At 46.1% G+C, this 21,026-nt stretch overlaps 8 protein-coding genes across 8 annotated transcripts; 6 read left to right on the top strand and 2 right to left on the bottom strand.

Moving 5' to 3' along the window:
• Positions 1 to 639: 639 nt before the first annotated feature.
• On the top strand, positions 640 to 1,430 carry LY89DRAFT_675459 (uncharacterized protein; the record flags this gene model as incomplete). The annotated part of the gene is made up of 2 exons (XM_018213510.1): positions 640 to 1,107; positions 1,155 to 1,430. 2 exons carry the CDS (start codon positions 640 to 642, stop codon positions 1,428 to 1,430), a joined length of 744 nt encoding a protein of 247 aa, XP_018064307.1.
• Positions 1,431 to 1,942: 512 nt separating this feature from the next.
• LY89DRAFT_675458 (uncharacterized protein) lies at positions 1,943 to 4,310 on the top strand (the record flags this gene model as incomplete). Its single annotated transcript, XM_018213509.1, has 8 exons — positions 1,943 to 2,144; positions 2,194 to 2,224; positions 2,273 to 2,469; positions 2,515 to 3,412; positions 3,468 to 3,653; positions 3,724 to 3,874; positions 3,932 to 4,030; positions 4,224 to 4,310. 8 exons carry the CDS (start codon positions 1,943 to 1,945, stop codon positions 4,308 to 4,310), a joined length of 1,851 nt encoding a protein of 616 aa, XP_018064306.1.
• Positions 4,311 to 5,028: 718 nt separating this feature from the next.
• Positions 5,029 to 7,141, top strand: LY89DRAFT_723801 (uncharacterized protein). Its single transcript, XM_018218848.1, has 8 exons — positions 5,029 to 5,352; positions 5,403 to 5,550; positions 5,600 to 5,787; positions 5,837 to 5,873; positions 5,931 to 5,998; positions 6,049 to 6,422; positions 6,473 to 6,540; positions 6,592 to 7,141. The coding sequence occupies exons 1-8, from the start codon at positions 5,233 to 5,235 to the stop codon at positions 7,029 to 7,031; spliced, it is 1,443 nt and encodes a 480-aa protein (XP_018064305.1). The 5' UTR covers positions 5,029 to 5,232; the 3' UTR covers positions 7,032 to 7,141.
• Positions 7,142 to 7,184: 43 nt separating this feature from the next.
• On the bottom strand, positions 7,185 to 8,403 carry LY89DRAFT_656545 (short-chain dehydrogenase/reductase). The gene has a single exon (XM_018212390.1). The coding sequence runs from the start codon at positions 8,286 to 8,288 to the stop codon at positions 7,302 to 7,304; it is 987 nt and encodes a 328-aa protein (XP_018064304.1). The 5' UTR covers positions 8,289 to 8,403; the 3' UTR covers positions 7,185 to 7,301.
• A 578-nt stretch (positions 8,404 to 8,981) lies between these two features.
• LY89DRAFT_675455 (uncharacterized protein) lies at positions 8,982 to 9,639 on the top strand (the record flags this gene model as incomplete). The annotated part of the gene is made up of 3 exons (XM_018213508.1): positions 8,982 to 9,035; positions 9,194 to 9,250; positions 9,385 to 9,639. 3 exons carry the CDS (start codon positions 8,982 to 8,984, stop codon positions 9,637 to 9,639), a joined length of 366 nt encoding a protein of 121 aa, XP_018064303.1.
• A 1,544-nt stretch (positions 9,640 to 11,183) lies between these two features.
• On the bottom strand, positions 11,184 to 14,691 carry LY89DRAFT_627298 (linoleate diol synthase). Its single transcript, XM_018211140.1, has 5 exons — positions 14,164 to 14,691; positions 13,893 to 14,116; positions 12,926 to 13,846; positions 11,825 to 12,877; positions 11,184 to 11,774 (listed from the first exon to the last, which is right to left on the bottom strand). The coding sequence occupies exons 1-5, from the start codon at positions 14,593 to 14,595 to the stop codon at positions 11,234 to 11,236; spliced, it is 3,171 nt and encodes a 1,056-aa protein (XP_018064302.1). The 5' UTR covers positions 14,596 to 14,691; the 3' UTR covers positions 11,184 to 11,233.
• Positions 14,692 to 16,980: 2,289 nt separating this feature from the next.
• LY89DRAFT_710825 (methyltransferase) lies at positions 16,981 to 18,491 on the top strand. Its single transcript, XM_018217863.1, has 4 exons — positions 16,981 to 17,247; positions 17,327 to 17,853; positions 17,902 to 18,019; positions 18,072 to 18,491. Exons 1-4 carry the CDS (start codon positions 17,090 to 17,092, stop codon positions 18,226 to 18,228), a joined length of 960 nt encoding a protein of 319 aa, XP_018064301.1. The 5' UTR covers positions 16,981 to 17,089; the 3' UTR covers positions 18,229 to 18,491.
• Positions 18,492 to 19,687: 1,196 nt separating this feature from the next.
• On the top strand, positions 19,688 to 20,774 carry LY89DRAFT_787638 (uncharacterized protein; the record flags this gene model as incomplete). The annotated part of the gene is made up of 2 exons (XM_018223087.1): positions 19,688 to 19,820; positions 20,008 to 20,774. 2 exons carry the CDS (start codon positions 19,688 to 19,690, stop codon positions 20,772 to 20,774), a joined length of 900 nt encoding a protein of 299 aa, XP_018064300.1.
• Positions 20,775 to 21,026: the final 252 nt, after the last annotated feature.

Raw genomic sequence — 21,026 nt, 5'->3', positions numbered from 1 at the left:
CTAATAGCATCTACCGGTACAGTTTAATTTAAGTGCTAGCAGCACGAAATTAAGTAATTTCTCGATACTGGACGTAGTATATTGAAGTACCAATAGTAACTTCTAATGGGACTCTCTCTTCGACGCCATTAATTCTCTCTTTTCGCTACTCTCGCTTCCTCTACAAAGGAAAGTCATGATAACTCCCTTTTACTTTGTCATTCTCCCACGCTATGTTTCTCCATCTCGTCTCTGGTAATTCAGATAGCTTTCTGATGAGAAGAAGGAGGTGTATCCAAAGTGCTGGGTGAATCTGTCACATGACCTTCATATTGTGGCTGAGCGCTAGTCACCGCCACACAACGTTGCACAGTGTGTGTGAGAGCCTCCTTCTTTTTCTCTCTCATACATGAATCACGTCAAAGTCAAGCTTGCCTACAAGCCAGAGTGAATACCTCGCAGGTGCTAGCACTACCATCAACCCGCCGTGTTGTTCCGATGCTCGCTCCATTTGCCATCAACTTCGACGGTCAAGCTTGACAATTTGACGAGGCTGAGATCTAACTATCGGACTTCCATTCATAGTACCACTCTATGAAGACAATAGAGCCTTGCATTAACGATCGAAGAAGCTTACATACCATCAATGGGATCAAAAGGATGACTGAAAGCTTGGCCCACTGCGAAGGAGCGATGGACTTTATGGAACCAGGCTCAAAGAGGCAACGGCTGGACTATGGAGATTTCGAACTTCCATCACTACCAGGATTCGCATGTCCAGGCGAGCCGCAATACAGTGAAACTCATGATATTACAACGGACCCCGATCAAATCGAACTTGAAAGTGTTTGGGCCCAAAAGTTCTTGCAAACACACAGCAATGACTTCGCATCCTCAGCCTTTGAAACGTCGGAACCCAACTTGACAGTGGGATACGATGACCAGTATCGCGACTCAGATCATTTATTTCTGAACAACTCTTCATTTGGAGAACAAGTTTCGGATTTGTGTCTCGGCGGTTCTTTCCACCAGGATGTCTTGCCCGATGCAAATAATCTGACTAGTGGAGCTACTATTGAAATACAGGAGCCTACAACACCAATCTTGGATCAAGTTTGCTACGGAATGGTAGTATTGTCAATTGTTATTCCAAGCTGACTTGCTAACACTTCCAGATTGCCGATATCCCAATCACGGCGTCTCAGTCGAGCTTGATGAACTTCGATACATGCCAAATATCAGTCGCCTTCCGGAAGCCTAATCACCTCTACCAGACTGAACGGGACACAAAGTTCGGAGAACTTGATGAACGAACAGCAAAGATCTTGAGTAATTTGACTACCGAGGAGGGGATCTGCTTTCAGATCTATTGCCGAACTATAAACCGACGGGCTGCTGCCGGGAAGAAAGGTTCTCGAAACCAGGTGCAAATGAGTTGCAATATGTTATGAACACAATCATCTATGGCCCGGAAGATCTCTGCGATGAAGTAGGACTTTATCTCTCTAGGTGCGGCGTGTATCTGCAGGAGCCGTTGGAATGCGATCGAGTGGTGCTATACTCGAACCCACAATTATTAACAAGAAGTGAAGAGCGTCTAATGACAAATCAGCTTGGTTCCCTGAACGCAGCCTCGGAACTTGAAAGAGTCATCTCGAGCGACGACATATTTTCAGAGTTCAGCTGCGATGATCACTTGTCATTGACAGATGCGCCCGAGGCCATCAGCACTCCGCTTTATAGGTGAGAAGACAACAGCATCGTGGGGTGGTTCGATTACTAATATAAGACCCTAGGCACCAAAAGAAAGCACTCACTTTTATGGTGAAAAGGGAAGAGGGCTGGCAGTATGACGGTTCTCAAGATGATTTATGGGTAAAAGAAGTCGATGAAACAGGCCAAATGACGCAAGAGCCCTTAACCCAGTGGAATCAATCTAGCTAACAAAGTAAGATATACAAATATGATCACAGAAATGTGCCAGAACGTTGTCCCACCAGACTCCAAGGGAGGTCTGCTCGCTGACCAGATGGGCCTCGGAAAGTCCTTGACGATGATCTCATTAATTGCTTTGAACAGCTGCAAGTCGACCGAAAAAGGGATATTTACCACACAAGGTTATCTCCGCCGTTTGAAGTCCACGCTCATTGTTGTCCCCTATTCACGTGAGTTGAAGTCCGTCAAACTACCAGATTCCGACTTATTCGCATGCAGTTCTCGAAACTTGGAACAATCAATTGAAGAGGTACGCAACTTGACCTGAAACTAAGGTACCTCTATACTAACTAGGCAGGCATTTGAAGCCCGACACTTTGACATGGATGCGCTTTCACGGTACTCAAAAACGCAAGATTTGGACTCTTGGCAACTTCGACATCGTAATCACAACTTTTGAAACACTGGTTAGACAGCAAAAGCGACATGAAGATACCGAAATTCGTGAAGAGACTCTATTTTCATTCTCTTGGCATAGAATAGTACTTGACGAAGGTATGTCCACTGATCTTTGTATTGTTCTCATTGCTAATAGTTCAGCACACACGATACGCAATCGAGCAACGGCGATGGCAAAAGCAGCGTGTGCAGTCAACGCAACCAACAGATGGGCAATCACTGGTACCCCGATTCAGAATCGTGTCACAGACTTCTCTAGTCTTCTTGAGTATCTTAAGATCTACCCCTTCTCATCACCGAAAGTGTTCGACACGGAAATTGCCAAGCCATGGCTGAAGTCTGGAGACAAAGACATCACACGGATGAAGAAGCTAGTGAACTGCATTTCCTTGTGCAGAACAAAGGCAATTATCGATCTGCCCAAGCGGGAGGACTTGATTCACAATCTGAAATTCAGCGCCGAGGAACAAGAATATTACGACAGAGCGAAAGAAGGAACTATCAGGAAGCTAGACGCAGCCCTATCAAGCAACCCGTTGCAGCCTGGGCAGTATCTCAATGCATTACAATGGCTCAATGAATTGCGCCTACTCTGCAATCACGGACTTGTACATTCAAATCGCGAAGTCAACAAGACAGTTAGTATCACGCCACAAGATACTCAAGTTTGGAACAAGTCAACCGGAAACAAGGCCTTTGAGACCATTGTATGTGCAAACGAAGCAGTTTGCTCCGTTTGTGGCAATGTTCTTTCCGATGGCGCAGGCCAAGGGTCGAATTCGGAAAACCCAAAACCTTATCTCGCAAAGTGTTTGACGCTCACTTGTGGCTCATGTATCAAAGATTCCCCAAGCGGTCAGCCGGTACCGACATGCTCGCATGTACCATTGTGCAAAAGTGTTGAAGTGTCGTGGACACCAGACATTGCTATCAGTTCCGGGAAAGGAAAGATGCTGCCGGATATCCGCGAAGAACACGTCTCAACGAAGCTGAAGACATTGATGGCAGATTTACAAACCTGCCCAAAAGGAGAGAAAAGGTAAGTTGTTATCAAAGTTGACTGCAGCCAACATGACTAATGAGACAACAAATAGCGTTGTCTTCTCATACTGGACTTTCACGCTTGATCTTATTGAATCTCTTCTCATCAAAGCTGGGATATCATACACTCGCATCGATGGACAGCACTCTGGGGAGCGGCGAGAAGAGGCAATTCAAAAATTCCAGACAGATGCCTCAATCCAAGTCATACTCGTGTCTATCACGTGCGGTGGTGCGGGGTGAGTACATGTGACTCCACGTCCTCGGTCGAAATGAGTGTTCCTTGACACATGCTAAAGATTACAACAGACTTGACCTTACCGCAGCTTCAGTAGCGTATCTTCTTGAGCCGCAATGGAATCCGATGATGGAGGAGCAAGCACTTTGCCGCATTCATCGACTCGGTCAAGCAAAAGAAGTAAAGACCGTCCGATACAGAATTCGGGGATCTTTTGAAGAAGTGAGTAATACGAATATAGATATACTGTGGCAACTCGTGAAGCTGAATGCCATACAGCGCGTTGTTCAAGCCCAAGACTTGAAGAAAGAAATTGCTGCTGAGGCCTTCAATATGCAATCAAGAAGAAATCCACTCGATAACCGGAAGAGACTTGAGGTAAGTGTTCCTCATTTTGATAGGAGAAAAGCATTGATGAGGGATCAGGAATTGCGAACACAATTGGATGAGTAGCAAGAATATGTGCAAGAGCTTTTCTTTTCTTTTTTCTCGCACGGTCAGAAACCGGTATCTTTCCCGTCCAAGACCGCGTTCACTCGCAAGCTTCGCTATAATAGGCAATCCGTTTTAGATTTTCCTCCGTATGCGATATGAAAGCATTGATGAAGGTCCGAGCTCTATGTCGCGATCCAACCAGTCGAACGCACTCCGAGGCTGACATGGAAACAAGGTCAATGCGACGACGCGGGGGTCTGTTCAACGTCAAAAAGAAAACATAGAACTACCACAGCGGTTTGCATACAGGATCCATTAACCCCACTTCACCTCTAATCTTTATTCACTATGGAGTGAGTTGAGAGTTCACGTTTTACTCGGACCCTAACCCTACCGTGCACTTCCTCATCGCTTCTCGAGAATCACTTCTACAAGTTTTACTCGATAATTGTCTGGGAACGAACATTCTTCACTTGTGATTGTGTGTAAGTGAGAAGTGTATCTTATTCCTCGGTTTTGAAATGAAGTGAGGTGGGGCCCGGGACGAAATACCGATACAGTATTCAGTGGTAGGTATGAAAACTAATCATCCCCAGATCTTCAAGCCCATGCTTCGTTGAGATAGCACTCCCGCATAGTGCGCAATCTACTTTGTGCGGTGACAACTTGTTCACAAAGCGGTCCGTTTTTACCTAGCCCCGGACAATGGTGTCGTGTAACGGTGGCCCGCTGTCAGATCTGCAAGATATTTCTTTTTCGCTTCCGTTCATCAGGTCCCCAGCCAAGGGCTTATCGCTCATGATCAAGATACTTCAGCTTCATAATCTCAAGATGTTGCCTTGTGAGATTTCTGTTGATCGAGAACGTGCATTGGTCCCTCGAGATCATTTCTTTGTTTGGCGAGGGCAGAATCGTGATTGGCGCAAATGTCCAGGTGGTTCCGAGGAGGTTGCAAATTAACATACCGAGGCTGGATATCTGCTTTACTTATCAAGCATGGGGACCACATTTACGTGTTCAAGCCGTTGCGTCTGCTTTTTCCTTTTTGCGTGATTCCTTTTTTCTTGTGCTGTTGTCACTCGCCACGATCTTGGTAGATAAGATGGTTACTAGGTCTCTTGTTGAAGGTCGTCCCAGCATCTACCATGCTATCTCTCAATCTCAGGATGATTTTTTCACGTCAATTCCTTGGTGCTGCAGTTTTAGTGGTATCTCTATGCCAGACAGCGTTGGCTGAAGCTTTACCTCAGACACCTGCCTGCCTTGTTGGTTTCATTCGCTCTGGTGTCATTAAATCTGGCTGACTCTCTCTTAGTTGAACTGTGAGGTTGAGGTCTTGGAGCCCATGGGATGTCCAGTAACGAACCTTACCACTATTGGAAACTGCCTCTGCACAAGCAGCACTTTACAATATGAACTTGCTATATGCATGTTTACTTCGTGTAACGAGACAGACCTGATCAGTTCGTTCCCTCGTCATGATATTTTTAAGGACCGCACTGACTATGACAGCCGCAACTGAAGTCTTGCAAAGCGAGATTTGTATCACTTTTCCGAAAGAATCTCGAAAGGCCGAGATCTTGCGGGTTGAAGTCATCATTGCTGCATTCGCATTCCCTATGATAGCTCTGCGGTTGATATCGAGGACGTGGGTTGCTCGAAGACTGTGGTGGGATGATTGGATGATTGTGATATGTGCTGTGAGTGCTGTGTCTATGGCATGTCCTGACTTTGTGCTCACGAGGCTAGTTATTTATGGTTCCCAACACTGTAATTCCGGTATACAGTAAGTCACCTCCAATGCAAACATCACGGAATTCGATCGTTGAACATCTCCTCTTAGGTTCGTACCTTGGTTTCGGCCAACATATTTGGGACATCCCAGTACTAAACTTTACAAGACTCAATTTGGTATGAGCTCACATTCTCGGTATATTGCGCGCAACTCACAATGATGGCAGTTATACTGGGTTGCATCGATATTCTATGCACTCATACAGAACTTTGCGAAGCTCTCCATCTTGTTCCTTTACCTCCGAATCTTCCCCACCCCCAACTTCCGATGGCTCGTTCAATTCGCACTCGTATGGCAGTGCTGCCACATGGTAGCCTTCACGTTCACTGTCATCTTCCAGTGCATTCCCGTTGAGTCTTTCTGGAACTTGACAATCCCAGGAACATGTATGAATGTCAACGCAGCCATGAGGGCAGGCGCTTTCGCAAGCATCTTCGAGGATATTGCTATCATGGTACTTCCGATCTCGGAGTTAATCGGCTTGAATCTTGATCTCAGAAAAAGACTGTCTCTCTGTTTTATGTTTGCTTTGGGATCATTGCAAGTACCTCCCTCAAATTTCCCTTCACAGGAGGTGCTAACTAAAGCAGTGCTTGTGTCACCAGTATGATTCGGCTGCGGTACGTCTGGAACTACAAGCTCACCCTTGACGGAACATGTATGGTCCTACCCAATATTCGGCTCTACAATGTATACTGATTATCATAAGGGAATGATATCGAGATCGTCCTTTGGTCAGATATCGAAACATATGTTGCAGTTATGTGCTCGTGTCTGATGTGCATCCGACCCCTCCTGCTCAAGATTTTCCCCGCCCTCTTCTCTACTAGCAGAGCCCATTCTGCTGGTACCGAGAGCACAACGTCAAATCGTCGTCGCCGAACTTGGAGCATGATGATTGGGTCTGCATTCAGAATTCCAAAGATCACGAATACTGGCTCGGAAAGTAATATCATGACGAGATTACCCGATCAGAGTGGTAATAAGAGTGCGAAAACAATAATCATTCAGGGAACGAATGAAAGCGAAAGAGACTTGCAAGGAATTGAGATGGAGGAGCGAGGAGTCAGCCCAAGTACATTTGGGAGAAGTGAGAATGAAGCTGGTGTGAGCGTCGAGAGTATTAATCTACACAGCGGGGACAAGTAGTTGTTCATTCAGTACTCTACTTAGGCATTTCATGTTCACTCTTTATGTAACGACTGTATGACACGTGGGTTTGGAGTATTGGGATCTTGGCGGGGGCAGGTTGTCGCAAGAAGTTTTTTTTGAGGTGGCCTAGCGTTTGAAAAGTATGCTCCCGTCATATTATTGCTTCCCATTCTGAATGCTTGTCGAAATAAGTGATTCTAGGTACTTTATTTTCAATTTGAATTAATCAGGCCCTGCGAAAATACACAACAATTCTGTCCTACATTCTCATAACTCGTCCTTGGATTCTCTTGCTTGTACATTACAAGCAGTAAATACCTTCTGCGAAAAATTCCACACGACCTCATCTACCCCTCTTCTTCTCATCTCGTCAAGCACAGCCTCGTTGTCAGTACTTTCACCTTGTGGGTTAAGTAGAAAGATTCCCCCTCCTGATTTCTTCGCAACCTCAAGCCCAGCAGGCACAGGCAGAAGTCCTTCTTGAACCGCATAACGATCGCTAGTGGTAAAGAATACTGCGCGCTCGCCCGCCTCTTCCTGACTCATCGGATTTGGAAAAGACATTCCAAACTTCTGTATTTTTGCCAGTCCTGGCGTATCAACAGGCCCGGGGTACCAGTGCACAATACTCAGACGTGGATTCTCCCGTGCAATCTTCTCGAGCATCAGCGTGGCCATGGTTGTAGCCTGCACTGAGGAATTCCAGGAAGACCAGTTGTTCGGGTCGCGCAAGTCGAGATCCTGCTCGTTGAGCGGTCCCTCCAGCCCTCCAGCAAGCACAGAGACGATGCGCGGGCTTGGGGCCTTGTTGAGCAAGGGAAGCAGCAATTGGACTGCGCGTAAACGCGAATAGTATCGAGTTGACATAGAGGGATCGAGCCCTTCGCTTGTGTCCTTCCTGCCTTCCAATGCCATGAAGCCGGCGGACATGAAGAGAATGTCGATCTTGGTCTCCTCTTCAATGATCCTGTTCACAGCTTTGTCAACCTCTGAGACTAGGGAGACGTCTGCTTCAACGAGTTTATAGGTTGCAGTAGGATTAGATTGTCGTAGCGAGGCCAACAAGCTCTCATGAGAGGCAAAAGTAGATGGGCGAGCTACAGTGTATATTCGCGGAGAAGGGGCATGTCGAGCAAAGCTTTGGAGCGCACTTTGTCCAATACCTGATGTTGCGCCGATGAACAAAACAACAAGTCCATGTGGTAATGATGCAATGCCAGCATTGGACTGCTTCACTATTTGAAGTGAAACCATTCTGATATCGTCTTCTATGATTGGTGATTTTCCGTTGTGACAGAATTATCAGCTTGAATTGTTAGTGGAAATGAGTGAACAAGAAGACCACTAGTTTCAATCTCTCTTTGATCAAGTATGAGCATATAAGAATTAAATTCAATGGCTAGTCGGAGTTATTAGTTCCGGTGTTGGTCAGCAAGGTCTTCCAGGTCTTGCCGATTCCGAGCACTTTGGGTAAGCAAATGTTAACTCCGATTACGCTTCAATGTGCATGGAACTATGCATTGACGACATCATAGAAGCTTAGAACCAATACATGTCTTCTTTTTCTCTAAGGTTTCAGATTAATTATAATTGCGCGATGATTTGGAAAAGGGTCAACGACAACCTTTTGTATCCTCAAGTTTTTTCTTTTTCTTCTAGCATCAGGTCTAGAGTGCTCCGCTGTTCCAATTCCCTTACTTTTACTTGTGTTTTTAATTTATTAATCGCGTAGATAACTTAGGTGGCAGATCCCAACATTTCCTGTGCATCGGAAGGAGTGGCACAGATTAAGCGATTTGGACTTTGAACCATCTCCGACGTTTCTTTTAACCACGAGCTTACTATCGCCTTCCATCTTCTGGCCGCATCTCTCTGCGTGCCGTCTCTTTCTACTTGCGCACAAGCTGGTGATTAGCGTTTAAGCATTCCATCAGAAACGAATACACAATGATTCATACGTCGGTCGAAATAGCAGCCCCGCCAGATCAAGTCAAAAATGTTGTAAGTCTCTAGCCCCTTCTCGATATCCAGTCGGGACATTTACTAATTTAAGTGTTTCTTGCGGTTCTTCACAGCTATTAGATTTTCCCACCTTTCCCAAATGGCACACTGGCTTCATAACCGCTATACGGAAAGACAATCCTTTAAAGCCACTCTAGAAAGACGATGTCATCAGTGGTACTATGGGCGGGGTAAATTTCACTGCTAAAATCATAGTAAGCACCCCATTCCAACGGAACCCCACCCAACTTTCCAACAAGGAAATAATCATTTCGACTTCCTGCTGCATTGCTTCCCATATATCACGGTATCTCCTTAAATGGTGTCCAGATTCATTGAAAATCAACAGGAATGCAATGCGAACACTCTTTCCTGGACCGGACCACCAGTCTATGGCCTCTTCCGGGGCATACATGTGTTTAGGTTCGAGAAGTCGACTGTTACAGGAGGTGGGACGACTTTTGTGCAGGAAGAAAGCTTCGTCGGTATCATGGCGTGGGCTTTCAGCCCAGTTCTACCTCTGGGTTGGGTGACCAAGAGTTATTTCAATAAGTTTAACGCTGAATTGAAAGGGGAAGCTGAGGCGCGATATACGCATAGTTAAGTTCAATAATGAGTATAACCTTAAGCTATCAGTTTGAGGACCCATTCGAAGGGAATGCGAGGGTGAAAGGTGAAAATAGTGAACGTGACTGTGGTGGTGTATAGCGGCGCTTTGCCGTCATGAATGGCGTCTTTGAACTATTGTAAAGGATGACTGAGCTGAGCTGTGTCATATGGACTCTAAATGAGCAAGTGCAGTTAACGAAATATAAAGTTATTGATGTCCGACCAAAGCACGTGCTTTCACCCTTCTTCGAAGTCACCAGTGTGAGAAAAATTTATTGAATAACTTGAATAATTCGTGAGTAATATTGAGTAGAGTAAGAGTAGAGTAAAAATCTGAATTATGACTAAGCTATTGAATAGAGTAATATACCATTACTCAGTGTTATTCAATAAACTCAACGTTATTCAATAGCACGTGATCTTGCCTTATTTAAATTTAATACTCTTATATAATCTTCCTAAATTTAAGCATATAACTCTCTTATTGATAGTTTTTATAATCTTAATAAATATATAAGAATAGATATATTTATTTCTATAATCAAAAATATCCTTATTCTTTTCACGTGAGGTGGGAGTCTTGGCGTGCACCTAAAGTGGGTAGCGCCTGCCTAAGCCGCAGCCCCGCATCAGCCCTCCGGCCCGGAACAACTTGTACCCAGATTATTATTGGATAACTTATTGAATAACTCAGAGTATTATTGAGTAGAGTAATTATGCTCCCGCACTAGCGTTGAGTAGAGTAACGAGCGACGATTTCGTTATTGAGTATTATTGAATTTCTCACACTGGAAGTCACACAAGGAAGGATATCCGCAGCTCCAACATCTTGAACCCCGGACCGCATCTTCAAACATCCAACGGTTCTCTCCAAACGAGGCCATGATACAAGCACTTCTCTGAGAATCTTCGATCGATGTCTCAGATCTTCAGCAACGGCCTCCAAACTGTGGAGCTTTACCACTTTCGGAATGCACCATACCCTTTATGGAACATGTTTGCTGTGACTTGGTAGCACGGATACGAGTCTTCGTAGCACAATGAAAGCTAGAAGCCCGTCGTTTTATCTCACGTGTGGCACAGCTTTCATCGAGTATATGTCGTGTAGCAACGCTCCTGCAGCTAGAAGGAAATGAACGTGGCATGAGGCTTTCTTGGGAGTGAAGACCAATCGTAAAGTTTGGCAGAAGCGGGATTGGAGGCGATTTGAGCGCAAGCATTCGTTTTCTTACCTGTCGTACATTACACTTGGGTGTCTGAAATTCTCAGAGTCACCTACAGAGAGAGGTGGAATGAAGGTTGCTGATTGGCCCTGTTGTTCTTTCTTTTCTCAGTTGTCTGAGCTGAAGTCGCCGGAGGCGCATCATTTGAGACCGTCATCAGCTCATGGTGAATTCACCTCGAGGCAGACTGTCGAAGTTTGCTCTGGCTGGAAATCAAAAAAAACTCGTATTTACTTATCTAAATAACTATGCTTAACAACATGAGATATGTTCATCATCTAGATACAGACCGCACAGCAAAAGGGCGGTCAAAAGACAACGCGCGAATAGTCTGCAAAGAGAAGTAGTCCCTTGCTGTCATCCGTCTCAGGCATCCCATCTCACCCTCATCGTGCTTGGCAACGGCGAGATTGAGCTTTGATCCGCTGTCATATAAACCTTCAAGCCCGCCAACTCCTCTTCTTCCTCATTCCATCCAGAAGTATTTCCAATTTGCCCATTCCAATTCTTAGCCGGCATACTTTTGATCATACCTCTCTGTCCAGGAGCTCGCCTGAGTCCTTTCAAGCCAACTATCGTCTTGAACATTGCAGTCAAACCGGCTCGACTGGCCTCGATGCCCAGACATTGATGAGGACCCCAGCCGTAGTGGATATACGAGTTAAGGGGTCGGTCAAGACGTACTCGCCCTGGGTCAGGGAAGATGGCAGGGTCACGCCCTGCGGTGCATAGGTTGAGGAGTACTCGGGTACCGGTAGTGAGTTTGTGGGTTATGGTTCGAAATGGTGTGACCGTGGCGAATGATGATACGCTGGTGAATGGAGGCATGGAGTGGGTGATAATCTGGTCAGAGGCAAGGTCGCGGCAAATGGTCATGGTGCTGTTGAGGCGACATCCTTCGAGCATGCTTTGATCATTAGAACAGGTGCACACGATTACAAAGAGATGGAGACTTACTATCGCATCAAATTTTCGTCTGACTCCTTGGTGTTTAGGTGCGAGAGTCTATGCAGCTCAGGAAGATGTTCTTTGCCATCTCCCAGATAGTAATCTAGACATTGAGATATAGCTTGAGTCTGTATTGCTACAACTGTAGAAGTCATCGGTATGATATTTCCCCAGACCGATTCGTCGACGGATTTCCCCTTCTCTAGTAATCTTTGAATCATCTGATTGCCATACGAGGGCAGAGAAGGTTCGGTCACCGGCTTGACCTGCCTACTGAAGAGAGAAAAGAAGTCAGGCAAATAGCTCGTAGCGGCCACCATATCCGCATTCATCAGGACGACTTGTCCAAGCTGCTGTGCCAGTTCCCTTGCAACGTTCCTGAGCTTGAAAGACTGAGCAATGTCGGAGTCGAAGAAGATCGCAGAGTATGCTGAGAGAAGAATCGTGTACATTTCTTGCTCGGTATATTTTCCTTGAGGGTGCACTTCATTCTTCAATGGCAAGTTGTAAAGAGCTGATACGAAGCGAGTGTTTGCGAGGCCAATAACATCCCGTATGATATCGACCTCTTTTGTACCAGCAGTCATGGCTAAGCTGTTGGTGCTCAACAGATGTCGCGTGACATCGGAATAGTATGTAGTAATCTGATCAAACCATCCTGAAACATAAAGAGCTTTCTGGATATGGATGCGGCTTGCCGCATTTGCCGCTTCATCGCCTGCTTGAGCGAAGTTCTTGGCATATGAAGCATCTGGCTGAGCAGTCTCGAACTCAATTGCCTCTCCCCAAGGAACTTTGAAATCTTTCTTATTCTCCAAAATTCGGGTAATGGCTTTATACGATTTGATGACAACGACATCTGGTCGTTTCGATGGCGGTGCCCAGGAGTATTTCGATGAGGTTCCTAATTTGTCTAAGATGACGAAGTTTTCCGATGGAGTTACAAAGGGAAAGTGGGCATAGATGCTGTTTTGGCGGAAGTGATTGGGGAAGGCTCGGAAGATTAATTTATGCATCAGCTGGCCTTGATTTATGCTCAAGTCGAAGTCGACTTCGTTGTACCTTGGATATGTGAGCAAGTGGCATGTTTAAAGTGAAAAGAGTTCTTACCCCCAGTTGGTTAGATTCTTGAGTGTGTAGTCCACAGTATAGAACCTGTCGCCCCGCACCAAAGCGACTGCATCGGAGAGAATTGCTCGACTAGTGGTGAAATTTACACACAACCCACTTCCAGGGCTCATTGGCGGTTTAGGTTTCTCGGCTAACAGACCTGGATATAGCTCTACCGAGTCAGGGTTGTCATATAATTGCATGAGCTTGTTCGCAACCACTGGATCGGGGTTGATGTCTTCAAAGGTTTCGTGCTTTTTCAGCCCAAAGTGACTTCGAAACTCATTCAAGGTTGCTACATTCCAATACCTTGCTTGGATGATGCCTAGAATTTCGACTGTTCTCAAACAGTTGGGCACTTTGTTGGCCCCGAAGGTACCAGCAACGTCTTCGATAGACGCTTGCAATATCTTGACGAGAGAATCATCATCATAGGTTCCATCGGACTTGCGAGAAAGTGCAGCAAATGGTCTTGCTTCAGGCCATTCAGGTAACATGGATTCCCATCTGCCCAAAGCTGCAAGGACTTCGTGCAAGGGCGCAGTAGCAGGATCTTTACCTCCAAGGAGGTTTGTGAATTCTTTCTCTGTCCATGCTTCATCTTTCTTGGAAAGCGCGCTATGCCATCGATAAATAAGATTGAACTCGACAGACACTTGATTACCAGTCGCTTCCGGAGCAGGATTGCTGAGCATGTTCTGCCCTTCCTTGGTTCTGGGATCCAGACCCCAAACAGAGTCTGTTCTGTTGAGACTAAGCATAGTGCGGACGTAATCTTTCATGATGATGTTGATGTAAAGACCGCACGTGATCAAACGGCCAGTCTGAAAAAGATCGTTGTCGTACTTCTGCCAGGCACTCTCGACTTGTATACCCGTAGCGTATGATCTCGGCTTGGTGAATCGGCTTCTTTCATTGATGCTATGCTGTGATAAGCTTGCGTTCCACACTATTTGGGATTACTGACCTAGCAAGTTGTGAAACAACATAATTATGGAAGCGGTTGAACATAATTAGAAAGACTCCACATCCAGAAGGAAGCCCAAGCAAACGCTTGGAGCTGAAACAATCGGGTTCCAGTAGGCCGTCTTTGAACGTTCTCATGATCCTCTGTTCTTCTAAATTTCTACCATACAGAGGAGACAGGTCAAGATACGAAGAAGTAGTGTTAATATTGAAGTCCTTGGAGTCCTACGAAACGTCAATGAAATCCTTAGATTATCGAACACCAAACTTACCGTCTGAAATATATCATGAGTAATGATCGCGGCCAGGTAGAATTGCATACTTGAAATACCATTTGGATGCGGCTTGAAGTCATCTCCTCTAGCCATCAACATATCAAATAGCTGTTCTGGATCTGGTAGATCAGGGCTTTGAAACACCATAGGAGGCATCGAGCGTGCATATGGCGTGTTGGCAGCACCAATCTGTGGATCTCTAATGTTGTTGCAAGACCCATCGGGTTCACGGTATCGGTAGTCCTTGCCGAGTGATGACTTAGGTGGATGTTCTAAGCCTCCCCATAGCTGATTTATGAGTCCATCGGTCATTTGTTTGCCTTCTTTGGAGTGGGGAGGAAGTTTGGAAAGCATCTGTATCATTCGTTCCAGGAGAAACTCATTGTCATCGTCAACACCTGTAGCAGAGGTATTGAGGAGGAGTACCATAGTCTGGGCATCTTGGATGCCAAGGGCCTGGAGGTCTTTGAGTAACCCAGTTTGTTTCGTGGCATCGTCATTTCCTGGAGTATAAGCATACTTCGGGGGAGCAGAGACAGATCGGGATAAGGCCTGGGCAGCACTCGACAAGCGGGAAGCGAGAGAGGGTCGAGAACGCAAAGTGATACCACTAATCTGAGTCATCTTGGTGCTGTTCTTCAAATTTGTGTGAAAAGAAGGACTTGGAACTTTGCGTTTATTTCGGCCGTAGAAGGGCAACCCGCAGACTGATATACAGTCCAATAGCATATGAGTGACTGTCGATGCACGATTGACTTCGGTTCGCATATGTCCTGACGACCGGAATCGGCAATTTCACCATTGAAGCTACGCCGCCGCTCGACATGTAGGGAAAAAGATGCATCGCCGCATGGACCCCAATGGGACCCCACTGAGACCCCACAAGCTTGTCAGAGCTGCTGTTCAATTGCAAACAGCGGTTCTGTTGTCGTGGTTATAGGCCAGCCATACGATCTGGCCTATCTCACTGCTAATGTGGCGTCAGTATCTTTCGATGTTGCATTGGAAAGTCAAATACAAGTGGATCATGATAAATGCTGCAGAAGTGAAAAGGGTGTATCATGCAAGCCATTTTGAAAATACACAGAGTATACAGAGTCTTGAGTGTTGCGGGTAAACATAATGGTATGAGTTGAAGAGAGGCGCTAAAGCGATCATGTTGTTGGTGCATGCTCGCCGATCCACAGTCGATGTTAAACACCAAGTTGACTCCTATTGGTCTCGAGACAGCCAACCAATTCTGCATCTCTTTCGTGCTATATGCTCAATGGACAGCGCACTGATTTGTCTCATATGACATATGCAGACATGTAGTCTCAATCGTTATCGCTCCGGCCGTACCTTATTCACTATACCTACGACCTTTGATGCTGCGCCGCTGCAGTGAGGAGCACAACTTCGACTTACATGCATGATCCAGACTATAGAATCCCAAGACATGTAAGCGCTGATTTGTTCTGGGCTTGAGCGATTTCGTAGCTAACATATTATTGGAAGTGTCGCAAATCCGGAAAATTCAGCCACTCTGTTCAGTCGCCCGAGGAAACACCGTCGTAAGGAAAAGACGGGCTAACACCACACGAGAAGGAAGATGCAATACATATAATACTCTCGCTAAGAATTTAGGTACGAAGAGAGTAACGAACGACATGGATGGTGCAGATGGGGTCTCGAAGCATTGAAGATCTGTTCTTCAAAGCAATAATGTTCACGTGTCTGTCTCGTGCTCAAATATGGCGCTGCGTACTCCGTTGCATTCAGCCTATTATCTCCTGTAAAGCAGTCTCATCTTATGGGACTCGAAATTAGAACCTTAACATGTTCGACACTGATGGACGTAAGATGTGAAAGGTGGAAAGTCATCATAAGTCATGTGACTGATCGCGTTTTGCACTTCCGAATCAAATACCTCTTCGTGTGATGACTTTTTTAGCTGTCAAATCAGGGGAAACATATCTATCTCTGCAGAATATTGTTATTTATCCTCTGTCCCCAGAATTTTCTTTGGGAGATTGAAGTTGTAAGATCTTACTTGTCAGCAAGCAACGAATTGTCATGAAGAGACATTTTTGCACTTGGTGTGATTGAGCACTTGACCACCAGCAACGCTTTTTTACTGACTGGGTACCGCTCAGCTGTGGCGTGTAGGTTGAGTGCCTGTCATAGCCGATCTTTGGTCTGACGTTCAACTTGTTCAGATTCATAGCGACTCGACGTGTGTTCTTGGGCAACTTCAAGTGCTTTCGCGACCGTCCCATGATTGCATGCCTCCGCACTACTGTGACTGATGCGTTCAAACTCATATCAAAGAACATGAGAGGTTGGTACAATGTCATGACAGAATGATTGGAGCGTAGCGGGATGAGTATGGCTGAAAAAGCAAGGAGGCTAACGCACAAGCCACACAGTGTGAAAGCGAGGTCAAACAACACAACTAACAAGCACAGAAACCAAATTGTTCCTGATGTCATACTGGAAGCCAGACCAAGCAGATTGAAATCTCGACTCAGGGGAGTAAGGGGCAACGGTCAACTCATTCAACAGTCGTGGTCTTGGGGCATGTACGAGAAGCTTCATCTGAACTTCAAATGGCTTCTTTTTACAGGCATTGGGTACACAATTAAATATGGTGTGAATCTGAAAGGAACAGCTTCGACACAGAACACGAAGCTTTGAAGCGGAGAATGTTTCGAAGAACTGGATCGGTCTAAGCAATTCCCAAAGAAGATTAGGCCAGACTAGTGTTGGGACTAGCCGCATCTGGGTATCTAGGTACCATCTCAAACGTCGCACAGACAGAGCTTCAATCAGACATCTACACGTCCTCAATTCCTCTCTTTCTGGTCGATTTTACCAAGCGGTGTACCAAGCAGTGCATCGTTAACATTTCCCAACCTCAAAACCTCACCTCGAGCCCACAATCATGACATACATTGCTGAGTCACGTGCAACGGACGAGAATGTCAACAAGATCGAGGATTACGAAATACCGGAACCCGAACCTTTCATCTCATTCAATGCCCTTAAAGATCGGATCAGACATCACTACGAACTTGCATCCGACTACTATTACTCCCTTTGGTAGGTGACATTGACTCGACTAAGGCACTCGTGGAGTCGCCATCCCTCCCTTGTGGAACGTGTCGGCTAAGCAGAACAGGGGCGAGCATATTCACCATGGCTACTTCCTTACGCCGGCTGACACCAAGGAGAAAGCTCAAGTGCAACTCATCGATCTTTTATTGGAAAAGTCCGGGCTCCCCAAGGGTAGTTCTGTCCTTGATGTCGGTTGCGGCATCGGCGGAACGAGCCGACACCTCGCCAAGCATCACGGCTGCACTGTAACAGGCGTCACTATCAGTGGGCGTCAGGTCGAGATTGCGCGTAAGCTTACTGCTGAAGCTGGAGGCGTCAAGCCTGATTCTCCTGATGCGGCGGTGAAGCTTGGCGACGGATCCGTGAAATTCATAGAGTTGGATGCGGAGAAAATGGGCGAATTCTTTACTACGGACAAGTTTGACTGTGTGTGGATTTCGGAAGCAATGAGTCATTTACCCAACAAGGAACTCTTCTTCAGGAATGCAGCCTTCCTGCTCAAGGATGGCGGCAAGCTGGTTGTCGCGGATTGGTTCAAGGATGAAGGCTTGACAGAGAAACAGTTCAAAGATGACATAAGCCCCATTGAAGGTATGCTCTCAAGATCTGGTTCTGTTGATTGACTAATTTGTTGTGGAGATGGAATGTTGCTCCCACCAATGTGCACGCAGAAGGGATATGTCGAAATGGCAGAGAAGGCAGGTTTGAAGGTCTTTGCCGAATCATTCGACATCAGCAAGCAAGTCTCGAAGACATGGTGAGTGGTGGTTCCCGGTTTGAACTAAAGCCCAGCATTGACCAGTTCCCAGGGATATCTCATGGACCCTGATCCAGAATCCGGCACTATGGGCTTTTGCTGTAGCCCAAGGAAGAGATGGCCTCGCGTTCATGCAAGCTTTCAGAGCCATGAGGAGAGGCTTTGCGAATGGCACCTTCCGGTATGCTGTCATGGCGTTCCAGAAGTGAACGTGGTTGAAGCCAATCACGTGCCAACAGATGCAGACGCGAGGAAATGGTGGCAGAACTTCCGCTTTATAGACCTTTTAGAGATGCATAGAGCTTTAGCAGGCTGAGCAATCATCTCAGAGCATATGGTAGAATGGAAGTCATACCTTGGGACGGACTTGAACAGAGAGTGCTTGTCAATGGCGTTGCATCAAGGCTCTTTCCTTTTTCAATTGCTCGCTATGAGCTCAATATTTCTCGTTTAATTCAGTAATTTACTTGTGAAGGGTGTTGCTCCTTATACTTTCAAATTCAATGAGTACAAAGCAGCCAAGTGGCTTCGGTGCGTTGATTTTATCCATGTTCATTGCGTCAGCTCCAATCACAGACACGAACACTGAAACCCAAACCATCTCTAAGTGCGAGGTGCAGACAAAATCGAACTATCGTGTGGGACGATGAAGGATGCTTGCAAAAAAGAATACCAGAGTACACGTCAGAGTCAGCAGTGTGACCCTAGTGGCAGAGCTCTGTCGTGAAAGGGCAATCATCGAGTTGGTAGATACAGCCGATATTACGAAATAAAAGAATCATATCTGTGTGATCAGTGATCCACTACACAGTCCAGGAGAAAATAATATTTCAGCTCACGGGAAGAGGTCCAAGATCCCTCGATCATGTTCGTGCGTGGACCACTCAGATACCCCTCTCTCTCCTTATCTGCAACAGAATTATTCCCACTGGGTACTCAATCCTACTTCCCTGTACCATAATATTCAAGTTGATATCTCACGCAACTGTACATTTCTTCCTCTAGAATGCGATAAGGATGTTGCTTAAGTCAACTAATCACGTGTCGTGCTGTTCTGTGGGGACCCCGCACTCCTTTCCGAGGATGGGAATTTACCCTTGGAAAAATTCCATAGCCTGTCAGGTACATTCAATATAATAAAGTTGCTTCTGCAGCTCGGATCTCACTATCACATCATAATCACCTTATATTTCATTCGAGATCTCCTCTTCATTTCAGGCACCGCCAGCGACATCTGAACTCTTCGGCACTTGAACATTTGATCATCATTTGCAGATCTCAGTTTTGCTCCTTATTGTTATTATTGTTTCAATTTGCGATGATAGGATGAATGAGCATGAAGTTGAGCTCGGATGAAATATATGGATGGAATATCAACAGGATGCTCCGGGTGCAATTTCTCTGTTGTACTAGGAATGGCCTTTCAATCTGCAGATTTCATAGGAACGTTTCATTTTTCTTAAATAGCCGTATAGTCATCTTCTATGACGTTCCTAAGTTGCCGTACTTGCCGTAGCCCTCGTCCCAGTCACCTTTCGATCGGACATCCTGAGACTTCCTTCAAGCAACCTTACCCATTGTTATAAATATCGGAGAACCCCCTTCAAAGCACGCCAAGTCTGGAGTCTTGGGATATTGAATTTTCGTCACGTTGTGTTACCTGCAAATATGAGGGTTTCCATCTTATCTTCTATCTTGCTGTCCGCTCTCCACATCACAGCCACTCCTGTTCGACGAGATGTCGACAGTGAGGCAGCTACCACGACTATTGTCACCGTGACTGCTACGCTCTACGCTACCCGTATGAACCCTTCCCATATCCCAAATTGATATGATTTTTTCCCTAAATTTCTGGAGCTGGAAGCGGTGTGGAACGAGAGAATAGCTGACGGTCGCTCTTTCTATGCATCCCACCTTTTTGAGACAGCTCTCAGCGCGCAAACCCCTTTTTCTGTGTCAAGTATTCTGTAATGCTAATTGGTTGTTAGTGGTTCCTCCAACCCTCCCAGTAGTGTATACGTCAGCCACCTATACTCAAGCCGTCTATACCAGCACGTCGACATTATCATCAATCCTCAACTGCACCCAAACTCTATATTCTCCGATCATTGCACCAGTCAATGGCACCACTATGGTAGCTCCGGCTTCAGCAGCAACCATCGCACCCGCTGGCCTTGACATCCCTGAAGGTCTCCAAGGACGACAAGTCCCCACGTCACCCAGTTTGACACCAACATCCACAACCTCTGCAAGCGTCACCAGAGCAACTTCGACCACAGAAGCTGCTATTACGGCAAGCGTATTTACCACCGTCACTGCAACATACTCCCTGACTCAACGTCCGCCCTATACGTATACAATCTACTCCGTCCAGACCGCTACCCAGACAGTACCATTGATCCGAACTGCCTACGCCTGTTCCGCGACACTCGACGTCTTTTATTCAATCGTTACCGACGTGGTGACATCCACCATAATCCGAACGCATTGGCCTAGCACCACAACCACCACCAGTTATACAGCTTGTGCTGCGCTCCCGACAGTTGCAACGACTCCAAGTGCGTCTGTTTCCAAGCCTGTTACAGTCTTGGAAAGACAAGTGGGGGGTACTACTGCGGTGTTTTCAACCACAGCTACCCAGACAAGGTATGCTTATTCGGTTACGACGATTACAGAGGCAGGGCCGTCGACCCGCGTTGTGACAGCTTGTAGCCCGACTGCCACGCCTTCGGCTGCTTCCACGGCGACTGTTTGAGAGATCATAGGAAACATATTTGAAGTGGTGGAGCTTGATGCGGTTCATTTCGCCATGTACATATTTGAATGTTCCAGTTTCGTAGAAATTCAGACAATATGTTTCGCTAGGCTCAGTCTACAGTAAAGGTGATATGATACACTTTGGCAGTTGTCGAAATTCCATCTTGTTCAAAGTATGGCGGGGTAGTGCGGGGTAATGTTTCTCTGCCTGGAAGACTCGAAGTGTCATTCTCAAGGTTCTGGCAAGTGC

Source organism: Mollisia scopiformis (genome assembly GCF_001500285.1).
Source record: "Mollisia scopiformis unplaced genomic scaffold LY89scaffold_27, whole genome shotgun sequence".
NCBI classification, from domain to species: domain Eukaryota; kingdom Fungi; phylum Ascomycota; class Leotiomycetes; order Helotiales; family Mollisiaceae; genus Mollisia; species Mollisia scopiformis.
The sequence above is the reverse complement of the archived record's forward strand: the minus strand, read 5'-3'. Positions and strand labels throughout refer to the sequence as shown.

Excerpts from the sequence above, each read along its gene's own strand:
- LY89DRAFT_723801 (XM_018218848.1), top strand. The coding sequence starts at position 5,233 with ATGCTATCTCTCAATCTCAGGATGATTTTTTCACGTCAATTCCTTGGT. Across the intron at positions 5,551-5,599 it reads TAACGAGACAGACCTGATCA|CCGCAACTGAAGTCTTGCAA; the intron begins GTTCGTTCCCTC and ends TGACTATGACAG. Across the intron at positions 6,541-6,591 it reads GCTCACCCTTGACGGAACAT|GGAATGATATCGAGATCGTC; the intron begins GTATGGTCCTAC and ends GATTATCATAAG.
- LY89DRAFT_656545 (XM_018212390.1), bottom strand. The coding sequence starts at position 8,288 with ATGGTTTCACTTCAAATAGTGAAGCAGTCCAATGCTGGCATTGCATCA.
- LY89DRAFT_627298 (XM_018211140.1), bottom strand. The coding sequence starts at position 14,595 with ATGGTACTCCTCCTCAATACCTCTGCTACAGGTGTTGACGATGACAAT. Across the intron at positions 13,847-13,892 it reads GTTGTTTCACAACTTGCTAG|CATCAATGAAAGAAGCCGAT; the intron begins GTCAGTAATCCC and ends ATCACAGCATAG. Across the intron at positions 11,775-11,824 it reads GACGAAAATTTGATGCGATA|CATGCTCGAAGGATGTCGCC; the intron begins GTAAGTCTCCAT and ends TAATGATCAAAG.
- LY89DRAFT_710825 (XM_018217863.1), top strand. The coding sequence starts at position 17,090 with ATGACATACATTGCTGAGTCACGTGCAACGGACGAGAATGTCAACAAG. Across the intron at positions 17,248-17,326 it reads GACTACTATTACTCCCTTTG|GGGCGAGCATATTCACCATG; the intron begins GTAGGTGACATT and ends TAAGCAGAACAG. Across the intron at positions 18,020-18,071 it reads AAGCAAGTCTCGAAGACATG|GGATATCTCATGGACCCTGA; the intron begins GTGAGTGGTGGT and ends ACCAGTTCCCAG.